Source organism: Coregonus lavaretus (genome assembly GCF_964263955.1).
Source record: "Coregonus lavaretus genome assembly, chromosome: 2".
Lineage (NCBI taxonomy): Eukaryota > Metazoa > Chordata > Actinopteri > Salmoniformes > Salmonidae > Coregonus > Coregonus lavaretus.
Genome location: NC_139989.1, coordinates 63,573,628 through 63,600,878, shown reverse-complemented (window position 1 = coordinate 63,600,878; position 27,251 = coordinate 63,573,628). Strand labels below are relative to the sequence as shown.

Sequence of the window (27,251 nt, the reverse complement as noted above, 5' to 3'; positions counted from 1 at the left end):
CACAGTCAGAATATACAGTAAGAACACACAGACAACACTTGATCATTACATTTACATTTTAGTCATTTAGCAGACGCTCTTATCCAGAGCGACTTACAGTTAGTGAATACATTTTTTTTTTTATACTGGCCCCCCGTCGGAATCGAACCCACAACCCTGGCGTTGCAAACGCCATGCTCTATCAACTGAGCTACATCCCTGCCGGCCATTCCCTCCCCTACCCTGGACGACGCTGGGCCAATTGAGCGCCGCCCATGAGTCTCCCGGTCGCGGCCGGCTGCGACAGAGCCTGGATTCTAACCAGGATCTCTAGTGGCACAGTTAGCACTGCGATGCAGTGCCTTAGACCACTGCGCCACAAGAGATTAGGATGTCATTTGGTACACGGATGTAGATTTGAAAGGATTGAGATGGTCTAGGTAGTATGGGTGGGGGGGCTGTTTCTGAACTAGGCCCCTGTCACACCTCAGCGGAATGATCAAGGCTACCTACCTGTAGACATGAGAAAACACAAGAGGACAGGAAACAAGGCCTTTTCCCATGACTTGTGAGTTGGATTGACACAGACAAGTCATTTACAGTTTCTCCAAATAACAGTCAGAGATTTGTTCAAAGTATACTCAGTCTCATTAGTGGTTACATCCCAAATACCACCCTATTTTCTATATAGTGCACTAGTTTTGACCAGTGCCCCAGTCAAAAGTAGTGCACTATATAGGGAATAGGGTGCAATTTGGGATATGCCCATTGTTAGACATTGTCTATATGGTATCCAACAGTTATACTGCATGTTACTGAATCAACACAAAGCATCAGCATATTCCCTTACTGTTTCCCAGAAGGAGACGGTGGGATCTTCTCTGGAGGGAACTCACTTGGACAGATGGACAACGGAGAAGATTGTCCGACAGAAACTCACAGTACGTCTGCCTCAGCCTGATACATCAGGATATTCCCTTACTCTAAACGTCCTAAGTGATTATGGAAAAGCCTTTCATGAGTTGGACATACAATTGTGCCCTCGCAAAATAGTTTAACCACTATAACTGCTTCAGAGACTTTTGTTAAATAAACGTTACACAAAATAATAACACAAATCATATTCAATTTCCATAAATGTTTATTTCCATTCAAAGGACCAGATTACCTTACTCACAGTTGAGTAATTTCACAAACTGTCTTTGTAGATGAAACAGGACTAGACTTTATACACAGGACACTATACAACCTTTCATCAGAGGAAAGTATAATATTTGGAAAGCGCTGGGGGCTTTTAGTTTACAGCTCAGCGATGGGCTTGTGGGGCCAGTACGGGTGCTTCTCCTTGTCCAGCTTGGTCTCGGGGAACGTGTCGTTCAGATCATCGATGGTCATCTGGTCGAAGGGAATCATGTTCTGGAACTTCTCCAGCTGGAAGACAGGAAGGTGGATCAACAGAGAGAAGAGAACTACATGTCTCTAAATACCGCAGTTGTTCTCAGGGGTTCTACTGTTGAGTGTGTACTAATATCCTAAAATATGAAGAGAAAGTCTAGGGAAATCCGTGTGTAGGGGAGTGTGTGCGTGCGTGTAACCCACCTCCTTCCCATACTGGGCGATGCGAGCTTTGGAAGCCTCGACGTAGGCAACAGCAGCTTTGTTCTGCAACAAAGAAGAAAGATAACCAATAATAATGAAGGAAGCCTCAAGAGCAGTTACGGTGCTTTGCATAATGAGGCTTTTTTCTCTTGAAATGGAACTCTGAACCCATTTCTCACCACCTCATCCATGACAATGAACAATACAACATAAAAGTGTCTGAGTCAAAGTGCCATAATACACATTTAGTGTATTATTAATTAGTTTGCTACTGTAATATTAATACAGGAATGAACTGGAGCACAGTGAAGAGTCATCCTGAATCAATACAGTAGAAGAGTCATCCTGAACCAATACAGTAGCACAGTGAAGAGTCATCCTGAATCAATACAGTAGAAGAGTCATCCTGAATCAATACAGTAGCAGAGTGAAGAGTCATCCTGAATCAATACAGTAGAAGAGTCATCCTGAATCAATACAGTAGAAGAGTCATCCTGAATCAATACAGTAGCACAGTGAAGAGTCATCCTGAATCAATACAGTAGAAGAGTCATCCTGAATTAATACAGTAGCATAGTGAAGAGTCATCCTGAATCAGTACTGTAGATTTATCCTACAGTTTTCTACAATAGCTTTTCACACCAGTGGTCCAGCTACCACTCAAATGATGCACAGCTTGATTATGTTGTATCCCTACAGGATTGAGGAGCATAACAGTGAAGAGTCATTCTGAATCAGTACAGCAGAACAGTGAAGAGTCATTCTGAATCAGTACCGCAGAACAGTGAAGAGTCATTCTGAATCAGTACAGCAGAACAGTGAAGAGTCATTCTGAATCAGTACAGCAGAACAGTGAAGAGTCATTCTGCACATTAGCTTTTAATCCAGAGCTACTACTCACCGCCTCGGCCTCCTGTGTGTTGATCGCGGCTGTGGCTGTGTCCTTGGGCTCAGGGATGGTCAGGGCTGAGAACTGAGGAGGACAGGAGATGGAGAGAGGAGAGATGAGATGAGGACAGGAGAGGGGGAGGGGTGAGATGAGGAGGTCAGGAGATGTGTTTTCCTGGAGAAGGTTTGTCCGCTTCATGTTGTTTCCTTTGCTTCCTTACTTCCTGGTACCATGACAACACTAATATAAATACATTTGATTGATTGAAGCATGTAGCTCCAGTACCGTCCCTGGTCCAAGAACGTATTTCATCATAATGATCACATCGATGTCTGATAGGGATCAACGATAACATGTTCTACTCTGAAACAACTTTTCTTTTTTTTTTCCCCCTTGGGGGTAGATCTCTGAAACAACTTAGTTATATTGTGACTGAACCAGTGTTATGCCACACCACACTGAATACTACATAAGACTAATATTGTTGTGACTGAACCAGTGTTACAGCACACCACACTGAATACTACATAAGACTAATATTGTTGTGACTGAACCAGTGTTACAGCACAGCACACTGAATACTACATAAGACTAATATTGTTGTGACTGAACCAGTGTTACAGCACACCACACTGAATACTACATAAGACTAATAGTGTTGTGACTGAATCAGTGTTACAGCACACCACACCACACTGAATACTACATAAGACGAATAGTCCCGTGTAGCTCAGTTGGTAGAGCATGGCGCTTGTGGGTTCGATTCCAACGGGGGACCAGTATGGATTTTTTTATTTATAAAAAAAAAAATACAAATAAATACATAAAATAAAAATGTATGCACTCAATAACTGTAAGTTGCTCTGGATAAGAGCGTCTGCTAAATGACTAAAATGTAAATGTAATATTGTTGTGACTGAACCAGTGTTAAAGCACGCCACACAGTGGACAGAATACCAGATAAGACTAATATGGTTGTGACTGAACTAGGGCGGTCATGAAATTGTCAGCCGGTGATTGTCAAGCAAATAACTGCAGGTCTCACGGTAATTGACCATTAATTAACATAAACACATTTAGCATCTCCTAGCTTCCACGAATAGCCTACAAGCCACTGATGCAGACCTTTGGAACATCTACATTTGAAAAAGTCTAATAAATCCATCACAATAAATCCATTCTTTATTTTAGACAGGTCTGAAGAAACATGATAAGAAAATGTAGTCTGTTTCAGAAGAACAGAATAGCATACTCTGAGTTGTCCTTATGTTAGGCCCTGATCTGGCTATGCCATATGGCTGTGGGCTAACACTAGTTCATTTAGCAGACACGATTTGCTTAGAATTCCGTGGCATTATTTTATAGTATGAAGAATACAATTGAACATAGCTGAATAAAATAAAAATTATATATTTTCTCCAAAGGATTTGAGGGAGTGCACACATGCGGCTATTCTGTGTTGAGCGGTTACCAAAGAAACAGGTACAGTGAGGGAAAAAAGTATTTGATCACCTGCTGATTTTGTACGTTTGCCCACTGACAAAGAAATTATCAGTCTATAATTTTAATGGTAGGTTTATTTGAACAGTGAGAGACAGAATAACAACAAAACAATCCAGAAAAACACATGTCAAAAATGTTATAAATTGATTTGCATTTTAATGAGGGAAATAAGTATTTGACCCCCTCTCAACCAGAAAGATTTCTGGCTCCCAGGTGTCTTTTATACAGGTAACGAGCTGAGATTAGGAGCACACTCTTAAAGGGAGTGCTCCTAATCTCAGCTTGTTACCTGTATAAAAGACACCTGTCCACAGAAGCAATCAATCAATCAGATTCCAAACTCTCCACCATGGCCAAGACCAAAGAGCTCTCCAAGGATGTCAGGGACAAGATTGTAGACCTACACAAGGCTGGAATTGGCTACAAGACCATCGCCAAGCAGCTTGGTGAGAAGGTGACAACAGTTGGTGCGATTATTCGCAAATGGAAGAAACACAAAATAACTGTCAATCTCCCTCGGCCTGGGGCTCCATGCAAGATCTCACCTCGTGGAGTTGCAATGATCATGAGAACGGTGAGGAATCAGCCCAGAACTACACGGGAGGATCTTGTCAATGATCTCAAGGCAGCTGGGACCATAGTCACCAAGAAAACAATTGGTAACACACTACGCCGTGAAGGACTGAAATCCTGCAGTGCCCGCAAGGTCCCCCTGCTCAAGAAAGCACATATACAGGGCCGTCTGAAATTTGCCAATGAACATCTGAATGATTCAGAGGAGAACTGGGTGAAAGTGTTGTGGTCAGATGAGACCAAAATGGAGCTCTTTGGCATCAACTCGCCGTGTTTGGAGGAGGAGGAATGCTGCCTATGACCCCAAGAACACCATCCCCACCGTCAAACATGGAGGTGGAAACATTATGCTTTGGGGGTGTTTTTCTGCTAAGGGGACAGGACAACTTCACTGCATCAAAAGGACGATGGACAGGGCCATGTACCGTCAAATCTTGGGTGAGAACCTCCTCGTGGATGGGTATTCCAGCATGACAATGAACCAAAACACACGGCCAAGGCAACAAAGGAGTGGCTCAAGAAGAAGCACATTAAGGTCCTGGAGTGGCCTAGCCAGTCTCCAGACCTTAATCCCATAGAAAACCTGTGGAGGGAGCTGAAGGTTCGAGTTGCCAAACGTCAGCCTCGAAACCTTAATGACTTGGAGAAGATCTGCAAAGAGGAGTGGGACAAAATCCCTCCTGAGATGTGTGCAAACCTGGTGGCCAACTACAAGAAACGTCTGACCTCTGTGATTGCCAACAAGGGTTTTGCCACCAAGTACTAAGTCATGTTTTGCAGAGGGGTCAAATACTTATTTCCCTCATTAAAATGCAAATAAATTTATAACATTTTTGACACGCGTTTTTCTGGATTTTTTTGTTTTTATTCTGTCTCTCACTGTTCAAATAAACCTACCATTAAGATTATAGACTGATCATGTCTTTGTCAGTGGGCAAACTTACAAAATCAGCAGGGGATCAAATACTTTTTTCCCTCACTGTACTCCTATATGCTTAATTTAGAGTTATTTATGCAACTTAAGTTGTGATACAAAAGTTGGGCTATATGCTTAGATTTATTTATACATTCTAAGGCTGCATGATAAGACTAATGATGATTTGAAAAAAGTCACATGAAAGGCATGAGCTCTGCTTTGTTTTTTTGCGCAGGCTGTACACACTTCATCAGTCTCTCTTTCGCAATTTCACAAGCACTTGATAATGCCTCAATTTTTTCCGGCAGCAAATACATCATTCACAAGTGATAGGCTGATATTGTCACCCATCACACTATTCTTTATTTTATTTTGTCTTTACATATACTAAGTAATATATGTGTAAAATTTGTTTTGATTTAGAATGGACCATTATCATGCACCTGTCTTGAAACAGGGGCAGGGGAAAAAATACATGTCATCTATGCACTTACATAGCGAATGGAGGACACTATTCTGTGGTTCATTTTCATGCCAGCCAGGTAGGCTATACTCCTGTTGTAAAGAGAAGCAATGTGCTTAATATTAGGAAAATTTAGAAATAAATAGAAGGCCTAGCCTATAGAAAGTTGATGGGATCGTCCTCTTTTTAGTAGAGGCCATCACTCTGTTTTCTCACGCAATTCCATAGTCTATAGAAATGTTGCGCAAAATGAGCTCATGGGCTCTCTGTTCAATTAGATTTTCGATTACATTTGCATTGATGTCAGAGTGATTAGAGGGACAATGGAGTGCTGAGTACCAGGCAGTTAGCAAGTTTGGTAGGCTACTAATTACCATCAGCAGCATCAGAGCTTGGAGAAGACTAATTACCGTGACTGTCACATGGAATTTGACAGCCATCATGACTCGTGACTGCCGGTGTGGCGGTAAGATGGCCACCGTAACAGCCCTAGACTGAACCAGTGTTACAGCACATGCCACACAGTGGACAGAATACTACATAAGACTAATATAGTAAGAGTGTGTAACTTTATTTTCCCCAGGTGGAACGCATTTAAAACTCATCACAGGCCTTGGGATCTCACCTTGGATTCAAACTCGGCCACCATACCGGCTCTGGCCACATTGGTCTTGTAGAAGCTCCAGTCGATGGTGACAGGCTTCTCTGGCAGAGAGGACAGCCTGTAGAGACAGCCATCAACAACAGCTCATTGATGTCACTTATAAAACAATAATTGTGGGAGTGAGATTGTGGAGCTTTTCATTTACACTAACATGCATGTACGAGACCCACTCACTTTGCAGCAACCTATGTGTCTTGGTTGACAATACCTTGTAATTCAATTCCAACTACATGACTTTCACATTGGCATATAAAAAGCTAAAAGGGAGAATCGTAAAAAATGTTTTACTCAGTTTCCCATTGACATCAATGCAAGTGAAAAGTTTGTCCTCAGTTGGCTGGCTCTGAAGTGCTAGTCATGAACTAGGCCTAAACGCTAACTCGGGGTAGGCTACGTACTTGGCACCGATGGCGTCTGAGCGCGTCTTGAGGTTGTTGAACATGGCCCTCTGGTTGGGGGGAACCCTCTCAGCAAAGGCCAACCAGTCAATGGCTTTCAATGCTGCACGTTTCCCAGCCATCTTTCTGTCTGCGTCTGTCAAAAGGTTGGAAAAAGGGTAAATATTATATATAGCTGCTAAAACCCCACAAGAGAGATACAGACCATAACACGAAAGAACAAAACAGTTAATGTAATGTCATGAACACTGACCGATCAGGCAGGTTCAAGTCACAGGTGACACTGACTGGCAGCTCATTGAGATCAGAAGCTAGCAAGCCGGACTCCTCAACAACATGGTCACCTAGTGGCTAATGTTAGAGATGTTGCTATTATCTGGCTAACTGATTTGAGTCCTAACCAACACAAAAAACCAATAGAAGTTCTGACAGCGCCAAACTCATGTTTGCTGACACATAGCAAGCTATTTAATGTTTTAACTAGCTCTCACGCTACTAAGCTAACGTTAGGCTAGCTAGAAAATAGTCGTTAGCTTTGCCTAGCTACTACAATCCAACAATGTAGCTACATCATCAGCTTATTTAGTTATATTTTAGACATTCAAAATAATATTTTACGTTCAAAGAGCAAGAGTCAGATGAAGGTCTAGCAGTTAGCTAGCCAACACAGCAAGGTCAGAGCCCAGCTGCAGTGGATATGAACCAATCTTCGACCAAACATAATTCCAGGTATTTCATATCAAACTTTATCGTCTGTCCCAATGGAATATACAATGCAAACATTAAAATGTGGATGTTTAGATGCCATTTGAAGATAGAACATACCGTACAGTGGACAAGTTGTTCCAAATGTGAAGTCGGTTCACCGGACACGGAAGCAACAGAATAAACTCGACGAGAAACTACACCGTGAATTTGGGGGTGCTACCGCCTGCTGACGCATTCCACGTATTGCACAGCAGATTGATCAGAATAGTTTTGTTGTATGTATATATATATATATATTTAAAGATACTTTTAGAAATAGTGCATACATTTCCAAGATTGCAGCTGTCACCACTTTCTGACACAAGTATGACAGTTATCCTATCAAGTAGATAGGTCTTCTGTAAGAGGCAGAGTTGTGTTTGCTTCATCAAGAATCACCCCATTGCGTCTTTTCACGCCACTCTAGGGTTAAACTAACCTGCTACGAAAATACCTTTGTATTGAAATGGTATGAAAATAGTGTGTCCCGTTGTTTAAAGATGCATTATGTAGAAATCGCTCCACCATTTCCTGGCTGCTAAAAATTCGAATCGTTTGCCTAATTTCAGTTTATGTGACAAAACAAGCAGTCATTGCATAGATAATCATTGTACCATCTAAACCGCAGTGAAATATATATATATATATATATATATATATATATATATATATATATATATATATATATATAAAATATTGTATATTTAGCTGTTTTAAGCTGGTCAACAAAAACTAAACTTCAGAACAGGAAGCATAGAAATAGCACACATATAATAGATCTACCGCTTCTTCGAATTGCTTTCAACAGGAAATGAAAGAGCTATAACTCAAAATGTCTATGTGAATTTGGTCAGGTGGCCCAAAAAGTTACATATTGTAGCTTTAATAGGCTGGTAGAGTGAGTTGCCCTTTGATATTTGTGTAGAAATTGTGCACCAATATTGCATTTGAAAAGCCTGTTATATTAAAGGACACTTTAATAGCATGGACAATTCTATAGATCTGATTTTGAATATGAATAAATATGTGCTAAAGTGTCAAAATTCAGCATATTGACATGTCCCTGACTTCTAGGAAGATTTTAACCCACTTGACCACAACATTTCTCCACGTTTTCACCATGATTGTAAAACCCTAGTTATTTTGTTGCTTTGACAAAATCATTTCTGAAGATTATTATTTATTTCATGTGATTGGTGATTCATTTTAATGTAAAAAAAATGTAAAAAATTAAACCCGTCCCTCATTTTAAGGTAAACCCTGTTACGTGAACTGAACTCTAGTTTTAATGTGGTGATAACAAAATAAAACAATTCAAAAGAACATCTAATAGTCAAATCATATTCTAAAAGCAGTTGAGCTGGTTGCATTCTTTCTGGCCATTTTCTGGTGTTTTGTTGTGGAAAACTGAGTGGGTCGAGAATAACACGTCAACACTGTTACCAATAGATAGACTGGATAGCCTAGAATATTTCCTGTTGCACATAACAAGCTTGCATTCCACCTGTCACAAGGGGATGTTTGGTTGATTTAACATGAAACCGTGAACCATGTAACTTTATTTGGCACTTAATAGGCAATTACTATAGTATTCTTTATTTTTTACCTAGTTGGGAAAACGTTTTTTAAATTAAGTTTCACTACCCAAAAGTGACTCATTTCGTGGTACAACCCATGTGATTTGCTCATATCGTGAACGTGGAAGAACATTTGTAGCCTACTACGCAGTTACAAAATTGCTGTTGAAGCTATGGTGCACATTTCTTGACAACATAAATAAATCAGGCCTTCATTTTAAAGCCAAGCCAGTTACGTGAAGTTAACCACAGATTATTATCCATTATATTAACCAGGTTTCCAGCCAACAATTTCATGCGGATGAATTACCGAAAGACAATTTGTTCGTTCGACGTGTAGGGATCTTTTTGTTTCGATAAAATGTTTTATGCGGGAAATGTCAGTGGAAACGCCTTTAATCGCAAATATTGACATAATAACCATTACATCGAAGTAAACTTGGAGTCACGCTTTATGTTGTGTGGTCCTCCCTCCCACTACGACTCAGGAAAGCATGCAGTTTTAGGCTACAGGTTAAATAAATGATGGTGAACGTGCAAGGTGATGAGATTGATGCTCCTTTCTAATAAATATCGAGGGTCTTATTCTGGTGACATGTTGATCGATGCATGGCTGCTAATGAAGGTAGTTATGTGGCACTACATTAGATCACTCAAATATGGTATACTTGCGATCTGCAGGATACATTAAGAGCAAGAATTTGTGATTAGTCCGAAGTCCCGGCTAGTGCTACGGCTGACCCCCTGAAATACCTGCCGCCGCAGCACATCCACCTCTTCCTTTTCTCACCTCATTCATTTGTCTTGGAGATGAGAGGCTAGTGGTAGACAGAGGAAAAGGAAACAGGTAGAAAGAGGAGGATACAGGGCATTCAGAAAGTATTCTGACCCCTTGACTTTTTCCACATATTGTTACGTTACAGCATTCTAAAATTGATTAAATAAATAAGTCCTCATCATGGTGCTAGTCTGTATATTCCACTGATTCATATGGATACCAGTCCATTCATTGGCTGTAAAAGTGGGTAAAACCAGACAAGCATATAACTGTAGCTATGTGGTCTTTACTTGAGTGTGTTTCAGCAGGGTGAGGTCAGAGAGATGCTTCCAAGTCAGTATTTTTCTGAATTCATAAATACGTTACACAATCTGATGGGATTGATGTTCAACCCCATTAAAATAACCATAAGGACTATATAGTACCTTTAAGTTAAGACATCACAGATATGTTCATGGCAAAGCAGTTCATTTAATGATGTTAATTGATTCTTAAAGAATATAACTTTTAAATCATGAGCCTCATCTTGAGGAGTCACCTGTGACAGTATTCATAAAGAGTAGGAGTACTGATCTAGGATCAGTTTTGCTTTTTAGATCATAATGAAACAGATTAGATGGACAGGGGGGACCTGATCCTAGATCAGCACTCCTACTCTGAGACATTGCCTTTATGAATAAGGGCCCAGGAGTCACCAGGGGCAAGAAACCAAACACATACGGTTGTAAAGTCTAGTTACAGAAGGTTTTACTGCCATCTAGTGGAAGATACCAACACTTAATTATCAGGGTGGGGAGACCGCTGAGCTGAAACAGAACGTAAAGAAGACTAGCCTGCTTGGAACAGTGAACAAACAAAGGCAGAAGCTGCTGGTAAAGCAACACTCACGGTGTGATGAGGAGGGGTAAGTTAATACTCACGGTGTGATGGAGAGTGGTAAAGCAACACTCACGGTGTGATGGAGAGTGGTAAAGCAACACTCACGGTGTACAGATGTAAAATAAATAAGTGTTAGCTTCCTCAGCACCATGCACCCCACTGTTGCCACCGGCAGTGACCAGAAGAAGAAACCGGAGACAGTGACAGACTACAATCACACAAAGGTATATACAGTATCTCTACCATATACAGATAGCCTTCCCATCTGCCAAACACCAAATAGTATCCCCTTTTATTATATTACATGCATATTTTTACTATTAGATGTCCAGACTGTACTCTGTAAAATGAGGTACTTTCCACTGGCCTGTTGCAGTGTTCTACAATGTGCTCAACATGGCTGCTATCAACACGTGTTGAACAAGCAATGCCTTGACAAGACAGTCAGCAGGAGACATTTCATAATGGATCTGGCATGTGAGCTTCGTGAGAACCACATGAACGCAGAGAAAGAAGCTCCAGTCACCAAGGAGGCCGCCAAGACAGCAGGTCCTCCTCTCCCTCTTCCCCAAGCACCACAGCTCCCACTGGGGGAAAAGACACAATGTTAAGACAGCAGGTCCTGTTCTCCCTCTTCCCCAAGCACCACAGCTCCCACTGAGGAAAAAGACACAATGTCAAGACAGCAGGTCCTGCTCTCCCTCTTCCCCAAGCACCACAGCTCCCACTGAGGAAAAATACACAATGTCAAGACAGCAGGTCCTGTTCTCCCTCTTCCCCAAGCACCACAGCTCCCACTGGGGGAAAAGACACAATGTTAAGACAGCAGGTCCTGTTCTCCCTCTTCCCCAAGCACCACAGCTCCCACTGAGGAAAAAGACACAATGTCAAGACAGCAGGTCCTGCTCTCCCTCTTCCCCAAGCACCACAGCTCCCACTGAGGAAAAATACACAATGTCAAGACAGCAGGTCCTGTTCTCCCTCTTCCCCAAGCACCACAGCTCCCACTGAGGAAAAAGACACAATGTCAAGACAGCAGGTCCTGCTCTCCCTCTTCCCCAAGCACCACAGCTCCCACTGGGGAAAAATACACAATGTCAATTTGGCAGGTGCACACCGAACAAGGCCAATGAAAACTGTGTGCAGGACAACCGATTTGATTTGTTTGTGGACCCGAAGCATAAAGAGAAGACGCGATTGATTCATGTGTAAAGGCGCGGTACAGTGTCTGATACAATCACCAAATTAATGTTTTTAGATCTTGTCATGAATATATTTCCACAAATATTTAATTATGCAATTCATCCTTTATAATTGTTCATGCACTGGTGCTTTTGTTTAGGAATACAGCAAATCATTTCACCTGTGCACCTGGCTGGTTATATTATTATTATTGTTATGATTTGTTTCGTATCTACTTTGTCAAAATCAACTGTTAATTAACTTTATTAAGTACTATAACTCTATTACTAATTGAATCTACAAATAAAGTTGATCAAATGGATTACACTGTAATGTTTTTATTGTAAGGGAAACAGAAATAGGATATAGGCCGATTTTATTTTTACTTTATAGAATTAACTATTATTATTTTTTAATTATTTATATATTTCCACAAATATTTCTTCATTGTCACGAGAATTTCTATCTCTAATTCAACCTAAGCTTGAATCATTACCAGAGGTTGTAAGGCTCTGGTTTTAATCACAAATGATTCAAGGTCCACAACCAGCAAGAATGATCTGTATTTTTATTCATGGAGAGCTCTGGCGCCAAAACCCATACACTCCTGTTTTATACCCCTTGACACACAAAGGCACTTTGCTCCGCCCACCTTTAGGAGGCTTTTTGTAACCCGTTTTCTCAGTCCCCTTCACCCTGGAATGTTTAGTCCCGCCCCCCTCTGTTAGTGGGTTGCCACTACATTATAACTAACACCGTTCACACATTTATACTGTATTTGGGGTGAAATCCTTTAGTCATTATTCTTAAAATAAAAATTAATCTAACAATCCACCCCTTTGACTAAATGTCTTCACATTCAGGATAAATGTATTTTACAAGCATGATTAATCTCAGAGATCACGTCAGAACTAATAAACATTTCATCCAATTGCGGTCTTTCAGGGTCCAAATCCTCGTCATCCACCTCGTCATCCACAAGCCTGGAGGATCGTTTTTCACATTCCCCTGGTCAGAGTCCGGAGTCAGTCCATCTCTCATCATTGTTTAGATCAGGGGTGTCAAACTCATTTTAGCTCAGGGGCCACATGGAGGAAAATCTATTCCCAAGTGGGCCGGACCGGAAAAATCATGGTATATATAACTTAAAAACAACAACTTCAGATTGTTTTCTTTGTTTTAATACGATCAACATACTACATAAAGCTGGAGCCTGAGGACAGTGTGTCCAAAATAGTACAAGCACAACATCACTATTAATCATAAAACATGTCAAGTTTATTTGAAAATTCTAAAGAAAAAGAACACACAAACACACAATGCCTCAGTGATTAACAGAACTGTTTCACAGATCACAGAACTATATCAGGGTGTCATTTCTCAGGCAGAAATGTAGATAAAAATAATGAAATCCTGTTCCCCAAACAAGTGCAAGAACCACAGAGTCAAGAATAGGTTAAATATACAAATAAAATAAAATCAATTAAAAACAATAACACATCAACATAAAAACATATAAACATAAATCTGAAAGCGTTGCTCAAACTCCCGTAACAGTCCCGTTATTTTATCTTTGAACCGCTTCATGTCTGCCACATGTTGGGTCGCGCACACATTTTTCAGACAGGGGAAGTGAGCTGCATCACCACCGGCAAGTTGCGTCTCCCACAATGACAGCTTCAACTTGAAAGAATGTATGCTGTCATAATACTGCGTGACAACTTTGTTGCGCCCTTGCAGCTGTTTGTTCAAGTTATTCAGGTGCTCTGTAACATCCACCATAAATGCAAGGTCCTGCATCCATTCTGCGGAATGAAATTCTAACACTGCCCTTTTCTTCCATGAACTGTTCAATTTCTTCTCGTAAATCAAAGAAACGCCTCAGCACAGCACCTCGGCTTAACCATCTTACCTCAGTGTGGTATGGCAGTCCATAGATGTGGTCTTTCTCTCTGAGAAGGCTGTCAAACTGACGGTGATTCAGGCTTCTGGATCGGATGAAATTAACAGTTTGGATGACCACCTTCATGACGTTATCCATCTTTAATGACTTGCAATACAAAGCCTCCTGGTGCAAAATACAGTGAAAAGTCAAAAAATCACGTCCTCCATTTGCAGATTGCAATTTCTCTCTGAACTTTGTCACAACGCCTGCTTTTTTTCCGATCATTGAGGGCGCACCATCTGTAGCCAGGCTGACAGCGCGGGACCAGTCCACTCCGACCCTGTCCAGCGCGCTGACGAGTGCGGTAAAAATATCAGCTGCTGTCGTTGTATCTGTCATCGGCACCAACTCCACGAACTCCTCGGTGACGGTCAATGTGTCATCAACTCCGCGGATGAAAATGACCAGTTGTGCAACATCTGTAATGTCCGTGCTTTCATCAATTGCAACCGAAAACGCAATAAATGACTTTACTTTTTGCTTCAACTGGCTGTCCAAATCCACTGAAAGATCGGAAATCCTGTCTGCAACTGTGTTTCTTGTCAGGCTGATATTTGCAAAAGCCTGCCGCTTTTCAGGGCACACAATCTCCGCTGCCTTCATCATGCATGTTTTTACAAATTCACCCTCACTAAATGGTTTTGAAGCCACTGCGATTTCATTAGCAATGAGGTAGCTAGCTTTCACTGCAGCGTCACTGATGTCTCGGCTGTGAGTAAACACAGACTGCTGTTTCTTCAGACCCGCCAACAGTTCATTCACCTTCTCTCATCTCCGCTGTCCTTGAAAGTTGTCATATTTGTCGGCATGAAGACTCACATAGTGGCGACGAAGGTTATATTCTTTCAGCACTGCAACATGCTCTGAACACACCAAACATACAGCTTTCCCATTCAATTCCGTGAATAAATAGGATGACCATTTTTCTTGGAACACTCTGCGTCCACTTTTCTCTTTTTTGACAGAGACATATTGGGGCAATGAGGGTGCCAAAGCACATAATGTTAAAAGTAGAAGCCGTAACAGTTTGCTTGCTTAACACAATTGCTATTGCGCCATCCAGTGGACGCAATTGGAACAGCAGTTTGTTTTATTGAAAAATTGCAGCGCATTTTTATACTTTACAAAAATATTAAACCCGTTTGCGGGCCTGATCCGGCCCGTGGGCCGTACGTTTGACACCCCTGGTTTAGATACTGCATTTCACCAACGCCTGACTCACCAATCCTCGGACACAGGGAACAAGACAACAACCACATAATACAAGAATACCCATACAAACACTGACCGCTCCTAAGATGGTGGCTGCTATGGTTTTCCATTTACCAAACATTTCATCAAACCACCCTATCCACGATGTGCTAACTTCTGAGTTCTCAGTTCATTCTTCACTTAGTGCAGTTAATTCTGTAAGAGCTCTGGTGACTGTCCCATCCAGTGTGGTGTTGTTAGGGATAAATATGCAACAATGGCTTATCATTCTATAGACACCGGCCCTTTCTGCCTGATCTAGAACCAACCTCTACTAAGTTATGAGCGGGATGGCGGATAATCGCTCGGAGATCCCCTTTACTGCATCTCTAGTCTGGTCAATAAATCATTGTTGGTTGTAATAGATATAATTTATCCAATCCATATTTTTGTTTATTGTCACCCACCAGAAAAATTTTGTGGTAAAACCCTCCCATATTTGATTCATAGCTTTGTATTCGTCTGGAACACCCCTGGGGATGCCTATACCATCTATCCAAATTGGGTTATTTCCTTCCTGACCTATATTTCTCTTCCTCCTGATTATTCTTCCTGTCACTGGTCTTTGATGACTAATTCTTACAGGTTTGGACCAACAATACTGGTGCACAAGTACCCACCCATCCTTCTGGTAATGTCTGTCGAATGCTCCCTTTGTTAGTACATGCCCACCACACATCAGTCAGAGGGATGGTAAGGTTCCTAATTTTTCCCCTCCCTTCCTTATCTAAATCAGTCACATTAATTATCTCCTCACAGCCATCAAAATCACCCAAGTTACGGGTGCCATTTCTATGTCTGTAACACTGGTATTCGCCAGGAGTTAAAGTGAATCTAGGTGGGCTGGCCGAGTATGTCAACTTTGCCAGCCCAATCCCTGTGCAATTGGGCTCTTTTTGATTGGACCCCAGGTCTAATACACAGGGAAACATTGCCTTTGGCATTGGGGCGGTCAACATTGTCGGTCGCCCAATGGAGCATACATAACAATTGGTCTCCCCAAGGCCCTAGCGGTGTACTTCATCCACTTTAACCAGAGATTCTCATCAGGGACCCCCTCCACTTCCCCTTGGTTCCATTCTTGGAGGAGAAAATCTTTCATAGTGGACGGTTTAGTCGAATTGACTCCGTCATCCCTTGACTGATCTACTCGGTCTATTGCTATTAATGGATTAATGACAGTACCTGTGCCCTCCATATCTTTTGACTGTAATCTTGAATGTAATGTAATCTTAGACAAGTATCCCGTCCGTATTCGTCCGCGCAAGCCCAGTAAGTTATTTTCATGTCCTCTTTAGTGACCTTTACTATTGTTACTACCATCTCCGTGGGGATGTCGTTATACCTTCTTATCCTCCATCTGGACGTCCAGCCCCCCCCCCCCGTCTCATATCTCCGTCCCCCAGTATCTCTAAATACCTGAGCCCAGGAACAATCCGCCGAGGGAGCTGAACATAAATACAATGGGATCTTATAATCCCACGTTGCTTGCTTATCCGTCCTGATAAGATCCCTAATCCTAATTTTGAATCTTACTCCCCACCCTTCTCTGACTCCTATTTTGTAGATCACTCGTCCTTGACGGTCAGTATGTCGGGTCGCTTCCCTTTTATTTCTTAATAATGGTAGGGCCATAGCGTAATTGGTGTGAGGTGGTGGTGGATCTTGACATACAAAGACTATTGCCGAGACTATGATGCAGCTCAGGGTCACCCATATTCCCCAAAACCGCCAACCCTCTCCTGCCTTTAGGCCTTCTGCTTGGTACCACCCCATACTCACACCCTAAGAACCCACTACAGTGATGATAGGTTGGGGTAGGAGATCTTCGTTAACAGAGGTGATCCCCGGACCTTATTGGTTCAGTTCTGCTCTCCAACTCTGTGTGTGTTTCAGTGGTGCTTGTATGTGGTCTTACCTCTTGCAGTGGGTAACATGGACCCAGGTTACTCTCTCTGCTATTCTAATGGCCAAGGCAGTGACCAATATAACCTGATAGGGCCCTTCCCAACAGGCCTGCTTCCAGTTTTCCTTCTTTAGGGACTGGATGCTCACCAGTCACCTGGTTAGATAGAGTGGGTCACCTTCTCCTTTAGTTCACCTGTGGGGCACAAAACCTCTGACATACGGGTGTGGTTAATAAACTATCTTCACACATGTTCAGAATAATCTAACAATTTCTGACTGCATTCTCTTTCTAGACTGTATCAAATATTTTTTTTTTTAAAGTATTTTGTCCTCTCCTTCGTATATTATTTAATCCTACAATTAGCCTCTTCCCCCCTCTTGACACATAGTTCTGCTCATGTGTCAATATTACCACCTACCTAAACAATCACTTAGGTAATTTATCAACCAATTGCCATGCCTTTCATTTTTGAGACTGTCTTTTGCTTCTTTGTTGCTCCTCCCACTTCCTTTGTCTTTTATGGCGGCTAAATTCGACTTTCATTCAGTTCAGAATCAATTAGTAATCCAATCAATCAATCTCTTATCTTGTAAAAACACTTATGTTTAGTTCAAACTCTGTTCTACCCCGGCTCTCCCGGGCTTGACCTGAAGACTGATTGTTGGACATGACAAGACCATATTTAAATATTTCAAACCTAACACAACCCCCCCTCCTGCTGTAATCAATCAAGAAGATAGCAAAGGAGAGACAGGTTTTAGCCTGAACTCTGCTTAATCCTGGTGCCGCTCCCTTCACAATGTTTGAAGAGAGACAAAAGACAGCCATGGATTGAAGTAAGAGCAAGCACTTCGACCCTAGGTCACCTAAGTCTTCTGCCTAGCAACAAAGAATAAAAACCTCTATGTTCGTGATTAACTCAGTTATATCTAATAGCCCACCAAAAAAAAAAACTCACCATCTTTAAATCACGACCAATGTCATATCCCTCTTTACTCTCTACCATTTTGGTAACATCCCTGATATATGTATGAAAAGCTAAGACTGTTTGGGAAGAGAGCAACAACATAAACTGTTCTTCCTCCTTAGAGTTCCAAATGATTTTACCATGGGCTGCCATTGCCTTCCCATAGATAAGATCACTTAATTTACCAGTATGCAGTACATAATGGAGCACCCAAGCTTTACAGCAGTCTATCATTACCAAAAAGCTCATCTTTTTTTTTTCTCCTAGTCCCTATCTTCCTGATCCTATTGCTAAATCAATGATCTAGGCAATAGCTGTTTCGCCTTAGATTGTACATTCCTCTGATTACTGCAGCTCATTGCATTAATCTTAATTTCAAATATCACCCAACAAACCGTTCCATCCCACAGCATAGTAAACACCACCTATGAACTGTTGAAAATCCCCTAAATTCAACATAACAACCCTTTATAAACATCATGCTGGGTATGTTGTTGTTTTATTTGAAAAACCCAATTGAAAAACAACAATCAAAGATAGCCAGGCTCAACTTAATTTGGTAGCTCACTTTTATGACCTAAATACTGCCTAACTTCACTTCTGCTCCCCCTCACCCTTAGCAACATTCCAATGAGATAAACTAATCTCTTTCTCCCGGTTATACATTTTGTTAACCTTCAATTACCAACAGTAATCTAAAGATGGTAGTACACACAAAACATGATACAGATATCCCCAGTCCTAACTCATCAATAATGTTTGTATCAATCTAATTCCTCATAACTAATCCATAAAACCACTCAAAATTTCTCGAGTATACAATGATTATTTAATTGATTACCCTAAATCTGCTACATGTGATCTCATCTCAAATGATCCATTATCAATTATTTGATCAACCCCCTAGGAAAATCTCTCTCCCCTTCTATTACACAATTCAGTTATTTTTACCTTTAACTTCATACTTCTAACCAATGTTTTTTCAATCCATCATCCTAATAGTAAAAACGATATCCCATTGTTCACGTAACGAAACTAAATTATTTTTTTAGAATCCACCATTTATTTTCATCCACCACTGGTGTTACTCAACCTATACAATAAAGTAATAACAATTTGAATTCATCAAAGCACTTCCTCTCAGTAAAGTCTCCAGACCTCCACTTGAAACTTTCTAGCTCAATCCAACTAGCTTGACTGTCTCCACTTTTTCCCGCCAACCAGAGCCACAAATCATTCTCCTTTGTCCTCAACTCAACCCTCACAGCTCTATCGCCACTTAAGTTCGCCATCCAATTTCTTCAACTGTTCTCTCTGATTCGGCCCCAATCAATAAAACAAATACTTGATATCGTTGATAAGCATACACTTAATGACATTCCTACCATCTGAACTATGTACTGTCTCTCACCTCTCCCCCCCTCTCCTGCTCCTTCCTACATTATGGGGGAGGTGCGGGGACCTTCCCTACAAATCTTCCTTCTTAGGAAATAATGTCATTCGTACTTGTAACATATTTTCATAGACCTATCTAGAATAGTTCAATGGAACCCTCTATTGGCTCTCTACTATTTATACATTACTTCTATAACCACTTTAGTTATGGTCCGATTACCCATTAAACCTTATCACATAACCTTATCACCTAATCAAACAACGGCACAACCTTAAACTCATATCGGCCGGCTGGTAGCCCAGTAACCAAGAGCACCGTGTCAGCAACCGAGAGGTCGCCGGCTCCAACTCCCGAGCCGACCAGGCGAAAAATCTGCCGATGTGCCCCCGAGCAAGGCACCCAACCCCCACTGCTCCTGCAAGTCGCTCCGGACCAGAGCGTCTGCCAAATGACCAAAAATGCAAATGTAAATATTCTCTACTTTCTCACTCATGACGTACGTCTACGTTTGGGTGAGAAAGTTCATACGTATATATCGTTGGAATTTTATAGGTACCTCTCAAATAATCGCTTCATGGTGTTTATAGCCAATTCTTAATCGACACGAATCATTTTTTCAAACATTTTACCCGTTGAACCAAAAAATAGACTGTCCTATCTCCGACACTGCCCTTTCCTTTACCCCTGCAGTCACGATGGTTATGACCTGTTCTGTTACAGTATTTACACGGGGCCTTACACTCCCTTGCCAAATATTCCGATTTGTTACAGTTAAAGCACTTCCTCTCTCCTTCGTGCTTCAAAAAGACCCTCGCTGTCTCTAGCCCCTCCCCTCGCTGTTTTTTCAAATCCGTTCCACAGTTTACATGCATCTGCTTAATCATAACTTCTAACTTTTCCACATCGAGATGCCCAATAAATCCATACCTCTTCTCCCAAATGGATCCATAAAACATATTTCTTCGATCTCTTCCTAACATATATCTTTCATCCCCCGTTAATTCTCGGACCTCTTTAGAATATTTATTTCCCATGGTGGAAAAATAAGAAATCCCCCCGTTTAGTAATAATTCAATCCAGAATTATTTTCCTAGGAGTTATTATTAGTGCGTCTCTTGAGCCAATGTTATGATCTGCTTTTGTAATTAACCATTTAAAATTATCTAACCCGTAACCCAGAGTTTCTTTTAAAAACTCCGGTTTCATGAAAGGAGTCAGATAACCATTTTTTCTCACGCGACTAATTCAGTCCCTCCTTGAAACAATTATCACGTATTCCGATGGATCATCAAGTCTCACACGTACACAACATTATACGATAATTTGCTAACACTATTGGTAACCTAGAGGTCGTAACTGCTCCAGTTTCATGAAACAGACAGAGTTAGAGCAAATCCCCAGTTGTTTACGCGACTTTTGACCTGTTTAATGTGTCTATCGCACACAACGAAAATTATCCCCCTTCCTGTTTATATCGTAACACTGTACCCCATACAATCTCAATATTAACTAGTTTATTTTGGTGATGGCCATTCACCTTGAGTCATTTCAGACCCCCTTCCTTCCATCATAATAATTATTACTTCCTTTGAGATTTTGGTAACTATTCTCTGCCCTTCACAATAATTACTATTCTTATACAAGTTCAAATCATTTCACCAAAATCCACGAATAAAAATTACTGACCTTTTCCTTGCAGTTTGGATTTAAATGCTTTTTCAAACTCGTTAACGTCTTTATCGTTCATACGAGTAATCACCGGCCTGTTTATAACCTTAACGTCGAAGGCCAGGACTATTCTCCACGGATGCAATCACCCGCCCGTGCACGGTTTCGGTGTCCTTAGAACGACAAAGACGTTTTTAAGCTCCGCTCGAAGGACCACTCTGTCACGAGAATTTCTATCTCTAATTCAACCTAAGCTTGAATCATTACCAGAGATTGTAAGGCTCTGGTTTTAATCATAAATGATTCAAGGTCCACAACCAGCAAGAATGATCTGTATTTTTATTCATGGAGAGCTCTGGCGCCAAAACTCATACACTCCTGTTTTATACCCCTTGACACACAAAGGCACTTTGCTCCGCCCACCTTTAGGAGGCTTTTTGTAACCCGTTTTCTCAGTCCCCTTCACCCTGGAATGTTTAGTCCCGCCCCCCTCTGTTAGTGGGTTGCCACTACATTATAACTAACACCGTTCACACATTTATAGTGTATTTGGGGTGAAATCCTTTAGTCATTATTCTTAAAATACAAATTAATCTAACATTCATGCAATTAATAATTTACAATACTTTATGCACTATTTATCAAGCGTTTATTTATCAACCATGTTTGCACACCTTGCACCTAAAGTGGACGCCTGGCAACTTTCTCTAGCGGGTACTTTTATGCTGAAAGAACAGGCGGTTCTAGGGTTAAGGACTGGTAGATGACTGTTGCTATTGCATTCACTCATGCTGACCGGCTCCAGTACCTCCAAGTCAGCCTTGACCTTTGGTCTGATAGCATAATGTACAGGTTGTGCGTTCAGAAATGTTGGTTTGCTGTCTGGCATAATGCTAAGCTTCCCTGTAATGTCGTTCATACTACCCAGCTGTCCATTAAAGACTTCTCCATGTTTTTCTTTAAGATGGCAGGTAGGTCTGTGTCTCCATGTGTCATTGTATGCACTGATGGCCAGTCCAGTGAGATTTTCTCCTACTATGAACATCCCAGTAGTGATGCATAGTCTCCTTTCACAACATAGAGTGGCAGCTTTTCAGTTTGACTGTTTACCTGAACTGTGACATCAGTGATGCCTCTCACAGCGACAGATTCACCTGTGTAAGTCTTTAACACGAGGTGCGCTGGTTGAAGTGGAATGTGTTTCAGTGTCATTTTTCTGACACAAGAGATACAGCTGCCCCTGTGTCAATCTCCATACACACCGGCTGTCCCTCTAGCAAGGGGGAGACATAGTAGCCGTGCGGCCCGCCAGGAAAAGGTCAGGATTTTCAGTGTGACTTCCTCGTCTGATGAGTCACTCACCTCAGTGTTCTCTTACTCAACAGTGTGAACATGTCTATTTGTCTTTCATTGGAATGTCTGTTTCTTGTTTTCAGTTTTTCAGTTTTTCCGTTCTCTTTCTGTTTCTGGAGGCTTGTTCAATGATGATACCTGATGGCCCTTTTTACCACAGGCTGGACAATCCATGTCCTTACACCTGTCACGATTGTCGAACAGAGATGAGGACCAAGGCGCAGCGTTGCAGGCAAACATACTCTTTAATAGAGACACGATCAAAACCAACAAAACGAAAACGTGACAGTTCACGGTCTAACACAACAGACTAGAAACAAGATCCCACAAACTCTGTGGGGAAACAGGCTGCTAAAGTATGGTTCTCAATCAGAGACAACAAGCAACAGCTGAATCACGTTGCCTCTGATTGAGAACCACACTGGCCAACATAGAACCACAATACCAGAATGTGAAACCTAGAACAACACACATAGACTTTACACACCCTGGCTCAACATATTAGAGTCCCCAGAGCCAGGGCGTGACAACACCAGCATGTAGAAGCCTGATGTCCCACCTTGCCACAGTGGAAGTGACTTGATTTTCAGTTTAAACTCTGTGATCAACTTTGTAATTTATTTGAAAGGAACACAGACAAGAACAAATAGCAGCAGGAATGGTTATACAGCTAGAGACACAATACTGTTAAAATATATATCAGTACATTATGGAAACTAGTTATTGCAGATAAATACAATTATAATAAACCACATATACAATCACCCACCTCAGCTGCATCAACCCACCCTCCAACCCCTCCTGGGACCACCCCAACCCACCCTCCAATCCTTCCTGGGACCACCCCAACCCACCTTCCAACCCCTCCTGGGAACACTCCAACCCACCCTCCAATCCTTCCTGGGACCACCCCAACTCACCCTCCAACCCTTCTTGGGACCACCCCAACCCACCCTCCAACCCCTCCTGGGACCACCCCAACACACCCAACCTGATCTCCATTAAAGGAAATGCTAAATCAAGGTACACATTTGCACAAACATTATAATTAACGGACAATCTGTTGGGTAAAACCCACTACAGGAGTTATTTTATGGTTTCAGCTGCAATTGTTGTTTAGCTAGCCCCATGGATCCTAGCAGTGGATAGTTCTAAATAAATTATATCTATAAAAGTGCTGATCCAATGAGGTGTGGTGGTTGCCATCTTAGTTCCAACATCTTTTTAGCTGCTGTCCAACCTGACAACATTATACATCTTTGCTGTAATGACAGTGGTGAATTATCATTCAGTAATAACAGTTTGGGGGAACTGTCACGATCGTCTTCAAAAGGAGTAGACCAATATGCAGCGTGTTGAGCGAACATGATTGACTTTATTATATTAAAGTGCAAAAACCAAAACAATAGACGATTCGTGAAGTCCACAGTAACAATGACCGTAAAGGAACAAAAACCCACCAACACAAAGTGAAACACAGACAGTTAAATATGGCTCCCAATCAGAGACAACCAGCACACAGCTGACACTCGTTGCCTCTGATTGGGAGTCATTCATTCAAACATAGAAATGAACCCAACAGAAATACCCACATAGAAATACACCCAATGAATGAACACACCCTGGCTCAACATACAGAGTCCCGGAGCCAGAGCGTGACAGTACCCCCCCCTAAAGGCGCGGACTGCGACCGCGCCTCTATAAGGGCTAAACAAGGGAGGGCTGGGTGGGCATACCTCCTCGGCGGCGGCTCTGGCTCCGGCCTTGCCCACCACCCTCCAATCAACCCCCCATAGCGCCCCTGGTCCGGTCTGACCCCGCTGGCTGGATCTGGACTGGACATTGACGGAGCGGATTGCTTACGCTCCGTTGTGGAGCAGCTGACCGGTCTTACCAGGCTGACGACTCGCACCCCGGGCTTGGTGCGAGTAGCAGGAACGGGCTGAACCAGGCTGACGACTCGCACCCCTGGCTTGGTGCGAGTGGCAGGAACGGGCTGGACCAGGCTGACGACTCGCACCCCTGGCTTGGTGCGAGTGGCAGGAACGGGCTGGACCAGGCTGACGACTCGCACCCCTGGCTTGGTGCGAGTGGCAGGAACGGGCTGGACCAGGCTGACGACGCACACCGTAGGCTTGGTGCGTGGAGCAGGAACAGGCCGGGCAGGGCTGTCGACGCACACCGTAGGCTTGGTGCTTGGAGCAGGGACAGGCCGGACAGGGCTGGCGACGCACACCGTAGGCTTGGTGCGTGGAGCAGGAACAGGCCGGGCAGGGCTGTCGACGCACACCGTAGGTTTGGTGCGTGGAGCAGGAACAGGCCGGGCAGGGCTGTCGACGCACACCGTAGACTTGGTGCGTGGAGCAGGAACAGGCCGGGCAGGGCTGTCGACGCACACCGTAGGTTTGGTGCGTGGAGCAGGAACAGGCCGGGCAGGACTGTCGACGCACACCGTAGACTTGGTGCGTGGAGCAGGAACAGGCCGGGCAGGGCTGTCGACGCACACCGTAGACTTGGTGCGTGGAGCAGGAACAGGCCGGGCAGGGCTGTCGACGCACACCGTAGGTTTGGTGCGAGAGGCAGGAACAGGCCGGACCGGGCTGGAGACGCGCACCGTCCATTTGGTGCGAGGGGCCGTAACAGGCCGGACCGTACTGGGGACACACACCACTGGCTCTACTCCGGGAACTGGAACGGGCCGGACCGGACTGGTAACACACCCCAGTACCTCTCGCCGTGCCTCTAAACCTCCTTTCCCTACTTTGACCAGTGGCCCCCGTAACCTGGTGGCCTTTTGAATACGCCCCTTCTCTGCCTCCGTCAGCCCCGTCGTCCATGCCCTGTGCCCCCCCCTAAAAAATTATTGGGGGTGCCTCTCGTCCGTCCGACGATGGCACTGCTGACGCCGCTGCTCCTCTCTCGCCAGGGCCTTGATCCTACCCCAAGGTCCCTTGCCCCCGAGCATGTCCTCCCAGGACCACACTTTGCCCACCTGGGCCATCGCCAGCCTCTCCATCTCCTTTCCTGGCGCTTCCTCCCATGTCCAGTCTGCCTGCTCCTGGACACGCTGCTTGGTCGTTGTATGGTGGGTTTTTCTGTCACGATCGTCTTCAAAAGGAGTAGACCAACACGCTGCGTATTGGTCTACTCCCTTTCAAGACGATCGTGACAGGAACAAGGTATGAGGATACCTCTTTCCAAAACATGTCCCCTGGTCACTCCCAGTTCATATGATTAAAGGAGTCCAAGGCACCTTGATTACATAGATCACACAGAGGAGCGGTTGTGATTTCTATTAAATTATGTTTTCTAGGTGGCAGGTATAACCTGACTATGAGATTAAAATGTATCAGCTGATGATTAGGATTGTTAGATGAACCCACTAAGTTCCTGATGAACTCAACTGGTGAGCCTCTTTAGCAGCTAGTTCCATGGACACACTGATTTCAATGTCCTTTGCCAAGGTCAGATTACTTTCAGTCAACAGTCTCTTTTGTGTAGCTTCACTCCGTAGCCCACATACTAGTCTGTCTCTAATTATGTAATTTAGAACAGCATTAAACTCAGTGTTCTGGTAGTTTCTTTAAGGAAGCAGCAAACATTGTTACTGATTCTCCCTCTTCCTGATGTCTCCTGTGGAACCTGAACCTTTCAGCATTAACTAGTGGTTCTGGTGAAAAATGTCCTTTAAGTATATCCACAATATCCCCATACGTCTTATTACCTGTTCTGTCTGGTTGTAGCAGGCTGCCTAGTAAATTAAATGTATTTGGCCCCATTACACTAAAACATGTAGGCACAATGTTGTCCTCATCCATGTCATTTACAAGAACAAAATATTCAAACCGTTCTGTATATGAGCTCCACTGCTCAATACTTTCATCAAACTGTCCAATATTTCCATCAATTCCAATAATTGTTCATTTCTCAATAAGCTCCTGATTGTCACTCACTGTGTGTGTGTGTGTGTGTGTGTCCAGTGTGTGTGTTCTGTGTGTGTGTGTGTGTCCAGTGGGTGTGTCCTGTGTGTGTGTGTGTGTGTGTGTCCAGTGTGTGTGTGTGTGTCCAGTGTGTGTCCTGTGTGTGTGTGTGTGTGTGATTTTGTGTGTGTCCAGTGTGTGTGTGTCTGTGTGTCCAGTGTGTGTGTATGTGTATCCAGTGTGTGTGTGTGTGTGTGTTCAGTTTGTGTGTGTGTTAATTGTGTGTGTGTCCAGTGTGTGTTTGTTCAGTGTGTGTGTGTGTCCAGTGTGTGTGTGTGTGTGTGTGTGTGTGTGTGTGTCCAGTGTGTGTGTGGGTGTTCAGTGTGTGTCTGTGTCCAGTGTGTGTATGTGTGTGTGTCCTGTGTGTCTGTGTTCAGTGTGTGTGTGTGTGTGTGTGTGTGTGTGTCCAGTGTGTGTGTGTGAGTGTGTGTGTCCTGTGTGTGTGTGTGTCCAGTATGTGTGTGTGTGTCTAGTGTGCGTGTCCTGTGTGTGTGTGTCCAGTGTGTGTGTATCCAGTGTGTGTATGTGTCCTGTGTGTGTGTGTGTCCTGTGTGTGTGTATCCAGTGTCTGTGTGATAATAATATAATAACAATAATATGCCATTTAGCAGACGCTTTTATCCAAAGCGACTTAC

The 27,251-nt window shown here is 42.9% G+C and overlaps 1 protein-coding gene across 1 annotated transcript; it reads right to left on the bottom strand.

Annotated features, from left to right (window-relative positions):
* Positions 1-1,102: 1,102 nt before the first annotated feature.
* On the bottom strand, positions 1,103-7,880 carry LOC311101861 (ATP synthase subunit d, mitochondrial-like). Its single transcript, XM_084143079.1, has 6 exons — positions 7,810-7,880; positions 6,985-7,120; positions 6,548-6,644; positions 2,480-2,551; positions 1,579-1,641; positions 1,103-1,410 (listed from the first exon to the last, which is right to left on the bottom strand). The coding sequence occupies exons 2-6, from the start codon at positions 7,104-7,106 to the stop codon at positions 1,279-1,281; spliced, it is 486 nt and encodes a 161-aa protein (XP_083999205.1). The 5' UTR covers positions 7,107-7,120; positions 7,810-7,880; the 3' UTR covers positions 1,103-1,278.
* Between the last annotated feature and the right edge of the window lie 19,371 nt (positions 7,881-27,251).

What these genes read in the sequence shown, in the direction of transcription:
- LOC311101861 (XM_084143079.1), bottom strand. Translation starts at nt 7,106, where the DNA reads ATGGCTGGGAAACGTGCAGCATTGAAAGCCATTGACTGGTTGGCCTTT. An exon ending in TCAGACGCCATCGGTGCCAA is followed by an intron (nt 6,645 to 6,984) that starts GTACGTAGCCTA and finishes CTGTCTCTACAG; the next exon opens with GCTGTCCTCTCTGCCAGAGA. An exon ending in TGGCCGAGTTTGAATCCAAG is followed by an intron (nt 2,552 to 6,547) that starts GTGAGATCCCAA and finishes TGTCCTCCTCAG; the next exon opens with TTCTCAGCCCTGACCATCCC.